At 25.0% G+C, this 11,066-nt stretch overlaps 1 protein-coding gene across 1 annotated transcript in view; it reads left to right on the top strand.

Moving 5' to 3' along the window:
• Positions 1-593: 593 nt before the first annotated feature.
• The window catches only part of LOC129607330 (protein Shroom-like), a 77,825-nt gene continuing 67,352 nt past the window's right edge, over positions 594-11,066 (top strand). The window contains exon 1 of the mRNA XM_055518269.1: positions 594-625. Coding sequence (XP_055374244.1) covers positions 609-625 — 17 coding nt within the window. The 5' untranslated portion in view covers positions 594-608. The remainder of the gene's footprint in view (positions 626-11,066) is intronic.

Genomic DNA, 11,066 nt, shown 5'->3' with positions numbered 1-11,066 from the left:
AAAAAATCGTTTTGTTATTTTTTTTTCTCATTCTGTAGTTTTCTAATACCTACATACTAACATATAAAAATATTTTTATTTAATATTTAAAAAGGCGTTTTAATAATCACCAACTCGTATAATACTTTTAATTTAATCTAAACGCCATGATGTTATAGTACAAAAAGAAAACTCATATTGCGTAAATAAAATTGAACATTTCATAAAATGTTGGTGCATTCGATAAAAATTGAGTAAAAAATTAAATTATGTATGACACAAAAAAAAAACAACAAAAAAATTAAAGTGAGATAAGTGAATTTGCAATAATGTTATGTAAAATGTTTTTCATTTTATAATATGTATAAGAGATTATTATGAAATTTACAAATAATATATAAGCATATTTACAAGAAATTGTTATACACGAAAAATGTAATTATATTAGTTTCTGTTAAATACTAATTAATTAAATACAAGCTATATTAATATGCAACATTTAAGTATTACTAAATAAATGTATAACAGATAACATTGAATTAATATGTTAATTGTATAACAGATTATTTATGTGTTATACTGATGTATTATAATATTACAAAATATGTATAATAAATTATAGAAAAAAAATGTGTTTTAAATTAAGGTAAGACAATAATAATAATATTGTTATATTTCGATATTGTTATACGAGTATATTTTTTTTTATCTAATACAATTTTTGCTTATTTAGTCCGAGAAATTTTATACGTTATAAATTGTTCTGTTAAATAACGTTCTATTCTATTAGTTACGTTACACTCTCTTTACCGTTAATACAACAAGAGAGTCAAAAAGTTTTGAGAAAGAAGAGGATAGAGCAATTTTATATAAACAAGAATTAAAAGTCAGATACTGTAATCGCATTACTTCGGCAACACTATGAGTACATATGGTACTTAAATAGCTCCACATAAATATTCTCACACAAATCTTTAGAACATGAAAATTTTTAGTTTGATGTAAATAAGCAAATTGCAATCAATTTTTTTGCGCGCAAAATAAAAACTATGAACACATTATGTTTATAAATAAATGCTATTATCATATATATTATATACTTGTATGATACATATACATATATACCTTTTAATTTATATATTGCTTATTATAAATTTCCCATACTAATTTTAATATTTTTAAAATTTATGATCGAATAAATTAAGTAAAAATCTAATAACATTTTGGGCAAATATTTGTGTTGATCGCATTCACTGAATAATTGAAGAATCACGTTTGTATGCATGTACGTTGTAAATGAATTGTAGCAGATATTTATGACAGATCTTTTTCAAAATTAGTGTACTGCAAGAAGCATAGTGCAGTTATAAGGACAGACACTTCTAATATTTTGTTTTACAAAATCTTTAACAGTTTGGTTAAGTCGAGAGTTACAATATCATAAAAACGGATAGTGTGTATAACATACCGTGATACACAATCAGCAAAACCGATTAAAATTATTTTTTTCACGCCAATTTGAATTTTGTTCTCTCTTATATTTTTTTTTCACATAGATATAGATTTTAAAAAACAGATGTTAAAAAGTTTTCATGATTTTGAAAAATTTTAAAACTAAAGTAGAAAGTGAATTTTTGCCGTATGTACTAAATTTAATCAATTGACATTAAAATTGATTAAATATACAAAAAGTGTATTATTGTGTTTTTAGCTTACCACACTTAAAATAAACTCTTTTCAACCTTGAATAGTGAAATGGGAAAACAAAAAAAAAAATTTTGAAAAAAACCTGCTCAAATTTAATTTTCCTTTGATCACTAAATTTTCTGGGTAATTAGAAATTGGCAACAAAACTAGAAGACCAGCGAGAAACGAATATATGAGATGTATAGGTTGCTAAAATGTAACAAAATTTTCAATAAATTTTCATTTATGACAGAAATTTTTTTTTTTAAGAAAACATGCCATTCGAACATATGTGCACATTTTCTAGAACTTGTTTAGTGACAAAAACATTGTCTTTTTGGAAAATTATCAATTTTCACATAATTATTTTGTTTACACAAGGAACTTCTGGCTAATTGGTTAAAAATAGAACTAATTTATGTATTTATTCTGCTTGTGTTTTGTTTTTCAATATCAAATCAGTTATACTAAAATAGTTTGGAACCTAATCTCGGATTTTTAATATTAAGCAGATATGCGCTCACCCTATTGTATTTCTACTAGTAGGCTTCTTAAAAAATTCAATTAATTTTACGGGAAGTCGCATATACTGACAGACAGGTGGGTGAGGTCGTATAAGACATACTACGCCCGGGGAAAAAGAAGCGGATATCAGATGAGAAATGAAAACAATAGAGTTCTGGTGTGGGTTCCACAGGGAACTACAACAAAATGATAACCCTAAAACAAGAACACTATACAAAATTTCACAACAAAATAGTCAGAGATACACAAATGGTAGTTGATAACATACAAATAAAAAGATCAAAAAACACCATCTAATAAAAGACAAGAAAGGTAACCTGAAGATCACAAACACTCAAGAACAACTTGTAATATGGAAGAAGCATTTCAATGAAACAAATGAATTGGACCAAGAAACCCCCGAAAGAGAACGAGAAGGTTAAAGCAACATTAGCCACTTTAACACTAAGCCTCTTTAAAAAAAAGGACGTAATTGTGAAATTAAAAGAAAACAAGGCTGCAGATGTGGACGGAGTGCCTGCACAATTGCTCAAGATCGACCCTAGCGCGGCAACTACACTTGTCGAGCCCATAATAGAGAACATATGGCATTTAAAATTATTATTTTAAAAAAAAATCTTACCTATTTTTTAACTTTTTTGTTGCTGTTCAGAGGGCGATTCAGAGGATTGGTTGAACTAAGAATAAAGGAAAAAACATTTTAATCTGCAATCAAATCTAATTATTTTGTGAAACAAATCCCTTTTCGAATTTATTGGGAATTTCATAATTTTAGGACGCATCTCACATATCATTAAATAAATTTACGAAATATACAAGGTGTGTATATTTTGAATTTCTTTCCGGGATTTGCATGCTATACAATAATTTTAAATGACAAACAAAAATTGTATATTTTGGGAATGCATTTCGTTAATATTTTAAAAATTTTTTTCCTTACTTCTATTTTAATTTTTGTTTAGACTTCAAAAATTTTAATTGTACGTCACATAATTTTTCTTACTTATTTTTGTCTTCCATATATTCAAAAAACAAAATTTTTTTAAATTAGAATAACCTAAATTCCGAACATTTCCGACTACTATAAATCATTACTATTAAAGAATATACAAAAACAAATTATTCGTTTTTTTTTTATTATTTTCATCGGCGGCCATCGTATACGTAAATCGTAATTAGACAAAACGTTTTTTTGTTTTTCTTACGTTTCACAATACTCCCATATAATATTAAAAAAACAAATCTAATAATAAAATTAAAAAACAAAAAGTCTATTAATAAACTTGTAAGATCAACTAAAAACCAAAGAAAAAAAAAACTCAAAACAAATCACTAAATAAAAACAAAAAAGGCCGTCTAAAATTAAACGGATTGGACTGGTCGGTCAACCGTAGTATGACGTGCTACACAAGATCCTCATAAATATTAATATAACGCGCTATATAATTTATGCCGCACAAAACAGATTATAAAAACATTAAAATAATTTAATAATTCAAAAAATAAAAAAATTCTCAAGCTTTTTAGAATTTCATTGAAAATAGAAAAAAAAAATAAATAAATAAATAAAATAATTAAAATAATAATTAAAAGAATTTTGAATTAATTTTGATTTTAGAGTTCAGAACTTACCCCTTTTTTTAATTTAATTCCAAATTTCTTCTTTCAGCAATAATTGTATATGAAATTTCGATTGATTACAAAATTACTCCAAAAAATATGCAAATTTCCGTGATTTATAATTTGTGGGAATGTTTAAAAGTATTCACTGGAATTAAATATCAAATTCATTAACCCTCTTAATACACACAGCTATTTTTAGGTATACGTTGCCTTGATGAGAATAAATTTTCTAAATAGCCAGCCCTCTATGTTTTCAACAATATTAAAACTGAATTTTAATTGTATAAACACCTCCTTTTTTGAGTGGTACTGAAACTACTATTACCGTTAATTACAAAATTATGCATTGAAGGGTTAAGACGATTTTTAATAATGTGCCGCCACTCTAACTACAAATTTTTTTTATAATAGCGAAATATTTTCACTATACTGCGTTACAACAAGTTCGTGGATTGTCAAATACACTGAAAACCATGACATACATAATTTCGCTCCATTAAATACGCACAAATTACAAAATTTTGTTCTTGTATATTTGCTACATAACTTGTGTTGATCTTATCACTTTTGAAAATTATTCACACGTTAATTATTCACACTTAATTATTAAACATGACTGACACATACATATTCTATAGTGGTACTTCATTAGAATGAGTTAACATTCTCTTCTCACATACATGATGTAATTGAAACAAATTGTGAATATAAAAATAATGGTTAATACTTTGAATAGTTTATTTATTACATTATTTAAATTATTTTTATTACTTTTTCTAAATTTTCTTTTCACAATTTCATTTTAATTGTTTTACAAGTGTATATTTTTTAAATTAACAATTTCCGTGATTTTTTAATTATCACAATATTTCAGATTAAAAGTAATTTTATTCTAAGACAAAAAAAAATAAAAATTGTTTTTTATTTCATTTTTAATTCTTTAATAATTAAAAAGAATAATTAAATTTTTCCAATTATTACGTAATTTGTATTAGGAGATTTTTTTTTAAATCAAATTTAATTGAATTAAAAATTATAAGGCTATAAAATTATTCAGACAATTCTTTACAATATTTTAAAATATTTGCATACAATAGAATGATTTTTTTACTAAAAATTATAATTGCTATGTTGAGATTGAGTTAATTGGGTCTAGATTAAAAACAGATTTGCAATTTTAATGATCTTAGAACTTTTGAATTTTTTTTGTAGTCTTGAAATATCGCTTAATAGTTTTCTAAATACTTTGATGAACATTAATTTTAATGTAGCAAAATACTAAAATAGTGACCGAATACTAAAAAACTAGAGTACTAAAATACTAAAATTTAAAAAAAAAATATTTCGATAACTTGTTTGCATTACAAATTTTCTAACATTTTATTGTAAGTGTAATTATTTTGATCCAAAACTTGAACGAAACGTTATTGAGTATTGAGTAAACGAAAATCATCGAATTTTATAAGTTGATAAAAAAACGTTCCAATTATTAGAGAACATTACGAGAATTTTCGAAAATCTATCTGGCAATATTCATTGATCCAATGTCAGAGACCTTACAGAATATCTAAAATTTGATTGTATTCCCGATGCTGGATGATAGAATACAACAATGGCGGCTGCTTGATGACAGAAAAGGCACCCAAAATGAGCAATAAAATAATAAGGAAATTTTCCTCTTTCGGCAAACAAAATTAGGGTATTTAAACACCTTTAAATGAAATAATTCTCTTTTGAACATTGCACATTATCGGAATTTTACTTGACGGTTCTAATTAGTATCCCAGTCCGCCTAATTTTGATTATTCTGGTAAATTATGACTAAAATTTCCTTCAAAATATTTTAATAATTTAGTGAATTTCGTATTATTACTTGAATTTGACATTGGCCATCTATCAAAATGGAAATTTTTTATGAATTATTTGACATATTCAAATGAGCAATTTTTAATGTGGAGAAATTTAAATTTATCTTAGATTTGTACTTAGTTTTCTGACCATACTATTACTAGTGTAAATTTTATTGCTTTTACGTGATGTTGAACCGGAACACTAAAGTAAGTTTTCTTTAAAATCAATGTCAATTTCTGTATCAACAGAATATGTGTTTATAATTACTAAATATATTGTTGGACAACTTTAATAAAAACCCAACATCATTTTTAAAAAAAATTTACCTACATAATTTTATTGAATCTAAATCAAAATAAATTTTTTTTAATTCAAAAATTTGACATTTTTTTTTTTGGAAAATCAAAGAATTTCAAGAACAAATTTTTAAATTGTGTCTTTCTACTTACTTTATACCTGCGATTTTTGAGGTTAGAATAATTATTATGTAGAAAACCTTATTATTAAAGATCGCGTTAAACGCTTCATTAACTTCAACATTCTTTTTGTGATTTTCGTTAATTCTGTAATTATATTTGATGCCGACATAATTTTTATTCAAAATTCTTTTTTTAAATATTTGCATAACTTGTTTTTAATCACAATATTTAAAAAAACAATAATTTAAATAATTTCCGCAAAAAAAAATTTTATTAATATTTTCCTCCATTTTTGTTTCTTTACAGGTACGTTTTTTATGTCAAAGTTTTGAAAATTATTAGAAAATTTTTTGATTGGTAAGAAATTTGAAAAATTTTAAAATAAAAATTTAATTTTAATTGTTATAACTGTTTTTAAACACCAAAACAACAAAAACGAAATATTTGCGTTTGTCCTTGAGTTGTCTAGACTTATTCGGCGTGTACAATGCATTCCACAATTTCAAAAAAAAAAATATTTTTAATTTTATAAAAGCCCACACCTGGTCACTGGCCATAGTCAATCATCAATTTTAAAAATTTTTTATTATTTCCTAAAATTGGTCAGATTTTAAATTTTTAACCTACTTTTTAAATACGACAATTAAAGTAGGTGTAATAATTACCCAAAGAAACAAAGAAAAACAAGTGAAAATTTAAAAAAAAAAATTTTATTTCGCATATTTTTTTATCACCTACATTATTATTAAATTTTTTGACTTATTCAAAAATTTAAATGCAAAACAGAAAGAAAAAATCTTAAGTGCACGTGATGATTTTATGGCCCATTCCGCAATTATATAATTTTATTCCTCAGTAGCACGTTTAATTTCTGGGTTAATAGACGATGATGAAATATAAGGGAAAATTACTGATATTTTTAAACAAAGTACCACAAATAAAATTTTTTTAAATGGCACCTATAGAAGAAGCACCAATAATAATTTATTACAAGAGGCATCTTCATTTTTTTCATTTGGTTTTTCTTTTTTTGGAAATTTTTGTTTATGACCTTAATTGACAATGTTTTCATTCACAAAATAATAAAAAATTATTAAAAAAGTTCTTTTTAGAATTTATCTTAAAGGAAAGTAAGTAATTCGGTCTTTTGTTTTACTTCTATTGTGAAAATAAAAGTTGTAGGGTGTTCCATTTTATATTTGAAATTCCCGAACCACAGAACTAATTTGGAGGTGATATAAGATAGCAGTACTTGTGTTCAATTGAACATTACGTGTTGAAATACAACTACAAGTTGATTTTCATTTGTCAAAAATCAGTTGACAACTATAACTGATTTTTGACAGATGAATTTTAGTTGAAGTTGAAGAATAGTTAGTTATTTGACATTCGCATGTCAAACATTTACATAAGAACAGCTAAAGTAGCACATATTACGCGTTACATTTACGCCTTAGTATTTTGAAAAAATGAAAACAATAATTTGACAATTTGCACTAATCATTATAAGAATGTCATTTTTTATTTATTAATTATAGTATTTTGACAAAATGAAAACAATAATTTAACAATTTGCATTATTCATTATAAGAATGACATTAATGCCGTGACATGTAGCCTCTGAATTATTCAATTCTAATTGAATGTCATTTGAAAAATTTTCGGAATATTAAATTGAATAAATTTTTAATTTTAATATCGAAACACTATTGCACAGTACAGTACAGCAAGTCCCAGATTTGGAGTAGAATCTCTTAAAAAATATTGGTAATAACCATGTGGGAACACTTTATTCCTATTGTAACCTTATTTACTTGCACGGAAAATGTAATTTACAAAATAATTTCAAAAAAATTTTCCCAAACAAAAAAATTTTAAATCATAACTGAGGAATTTTATTTTCACCCGAAAAAAAAAAAGAAATTACTCACATAGTTGCTAAATAAGAATACTTTAAAGGCAATATTCTCACAATTATATTTGAGCAATTTTGAAAAATTTTTAAAACTTAAAAGTGTAAATTGTATTTCTTTTTTTTTTTGTAAAAATATTTAAAATTACCATTAAGTTTTTAAAGATGTTAAATTGTTATTACTTAAAATTATATAAGAATAACAGTAATAATAATAATAAGAATGTAAGAAGAGGAAGGCAATAAAAATTCCCTTAAATTACCCAATCGATTTCTAAATTTCTTTTTTTTTTATTTTCAAACTAATTTATTGCTCTTAGCATTTTAAAAGTAAGTAAGCACATTATTAGAATATTACGGAAAATACTTTTGATTCTTACCATAAAAAAAATTGTGTACTAATACTTAATGTTTGTATGTTGATTAGATTTTAATTTGACCATAAGGAAATCGTGCTTTTGTTAAGCAGAAAAGAAATATATGTGGAACATCACCTCATTACATTTGACCTAAAAAATACAGAAAAAAAAATTATTTTCTATTTCCTGAGAATTCTTAAATATTCTTTTACTATTAAAAATAAGTGGCCATTATATAAAGAATATTTTTTTTCAAAAGTTTTAGTATACCGGTGTAAAAAGAAGCAATAAGTTAAATTACAATTAGTGGGACCCATATTGGCAAACCAAAAATTAATTTATTAAAGCTCTTTAAATAATCGTCATTTGTTAATGGCTTTAGCAGGTACCAAGATCGTGTTTATATAAAATTTAATCGATACAGCGGCTGCAGTAATTACCACACAACTTTATCACAGTAATTCCTGTGAGCATTTTTCCGGTGAGCAAATTCAATCCTAAACATTCTCGATAACTTTCAATTTGAACCATGATTTTGGAAGACCTAAAATTGAAATACAAAATTTTCCAATTAATTAAAAAAATTTAAATAAAATCTTCAAATTCATTTAATTCAACTGCTCTTACAATAAATCCAATAAGTTGCAATAAAAAAATATTTTTAAAATCACCTCAAACTCAACTTTAACTTCACAACAAAAAAAAACAAATCAGAATTGGCCAATTGGGTAATCACTACATTAGCATCACATTGCAACAGCATTGCATTCCAACAAAACTTCGTCGGACTTCAACATCCACTTACCATTTAAATTTTTTTTTTTTAATTTTGCTTCCATTTGTGTTACAAAATTTTGCTTTTTTCATAAATTTTTCAACATTATTACTTTTGCATAAAGTTGTTATAGTTTATGAGTGCGTAATTCATGGAATTTTAATTCATGTTGCTGCTGTTGTCGTTATTGCAGCAGCAGTTCTCTACATTTTTCATCTCACAAAAAAAAAAAGCAAAATTCAAAATTTTTCTTCTGCTGGAATTCATTTTTGCTTTATTCAAAGATTCAAAATCAAAATGTAAAGTATAGAATCTGAATTGAAGATAACGAAAAAATATTTTTTTAAGACCAGTAGGAGCGGCGGCATTCATCATTTAATTTGAGATTTTTTTTTTGCTTCTGCTTTATTTTGTTTCTAAGCAATTATCATGTCAGCTGTAAATAACAGGTTGTACTCTCATTTAATTGCTCTGATTCCATAGCATTTTTCTTTCGTTGTTTTTCACTTTGTTTGTTTGTTTTCTTATACACACAACACAAATTGCCTCTATTTTGAAGTTTTGTTGGTGAATGTATCGTGTATGTGTGAATGTGCGTGTTAGTGAGTGTTTGTATGAATTGCAAGTAGGTTTTTCTTCTGCATATATACCTAAAAGACTTTAAATGGTTAAATGAATTTTAAAAGTAAAATAAAATAAATTCAATACCTTCATTGTATGCGTATAAGATTTGGAATTTAATGGAAAATTTTTTTAAATCCTAAAATCTAGAAAAAAAATTTTGAAACAATTTGTCTAAAAAATTTAAATTTGTTCATTACATTTTGTCATTGGGCAGCAATGCAACGAGGACCTTAAAACTTCATTCATAGTGTATATTTTAATACAATTCAGCAATATCCACTCATAGGCTGATTTAGTGTATTAATACAGTTTCACTGCAGTTTTGTAATCGGCAATTCGCAATGACAATATTTTAGCCTATATATAAAGGAGTGATCGGCAGGAGCAATCATATAGTTTTGTTCCGGTCAGATGGTTTTACACTATTATATGAAAAATCAACGATGAATTCTTAACTGAACACGAGTACTACATAAAACAGCGTCCCATTAAAAAACTTCTTTCTTCTCTTTGAGAAATTTTGTGTTTAGGAGTCGTTTTTATTAAAATCCATTAAAATCTTTCTCTATTACTTTTAAAATTAATTCAGCTTAGTGACCACGTACTACTAAATTACTCCAAAATGTAAATTATGCAAATTCAACATTAAGGCACGTTCATTTCTTTGAACAATTTGCTATAAAATTTAATGTTTAACTTCCCTATGTCCAGTTTCCCATTTTTATTAAAAAATAAAAAACCAGCTGAAATTTTTTGTCCTTCTTTTAATAAAATTTTTAAATTACTTAAAAATGGAAATTAAAAAAAAAAAAAAACACAATTTCAATTTATCCTGATATTCGCAAAATTGCACTTAAATATTTTGCTGTAAAAATTGGAAAAAAAAAAATTTTTGTGTCGTTTCGTTCCCACATCACTCAACCAGCACCATAGCCTAATCTAATTGAAAAAATGGAATTTGTTTTTATTTTTCTTCTTCTAGACTTGCTGTCTACTTAATAAAAGAGCACCATTTTTTTTTGTTTTCATCTTCATCTGTCAGGTTGTTTCTGAATTAATTTTATTAGCTTCAGGAAGATTTAAATATAATTCGTAATAAATGAAATTGAAATTAAAATAAAATGAGGGAATGGAAAAGAAAAAAAATTTCTTAAATAAAATTTTTATGTTTTCTATAAAAAAAAAAAGTGAAATATTTTAAACCTGTTTATTTTGGCATATTATTGCAATTGTCACTCTAATATGTTTTTAAAGGATGACGTTAAGCATAAAATAATTTTAACCCTTTGCGGAACGATTCATCACAAAAAAAT

The sequence above is a fragment of the Condylostylus longicornis genome, unplaced genomic scaffold (genome assembly GCF_029603195.1).
Source record: "Condylostylus longicornis isolate FDR11 unplaced genomic scaffold, ASM2960319v2 ptg000027l, whole genome shotgun sequence".
Classification (NCBI taxonomy): domain Eukaryota; kingdom Metazoa; phylum Arthropoda; class Insecta; order Diptera; family Dolichopodidae; genus Condylostylus; species Condylostylus longicornis.
The sequence above is the reverse complement of the archived record's forward strand: the minus strand, read 5'-3'. Positions and strand labels throughout refer to the sequence as shown.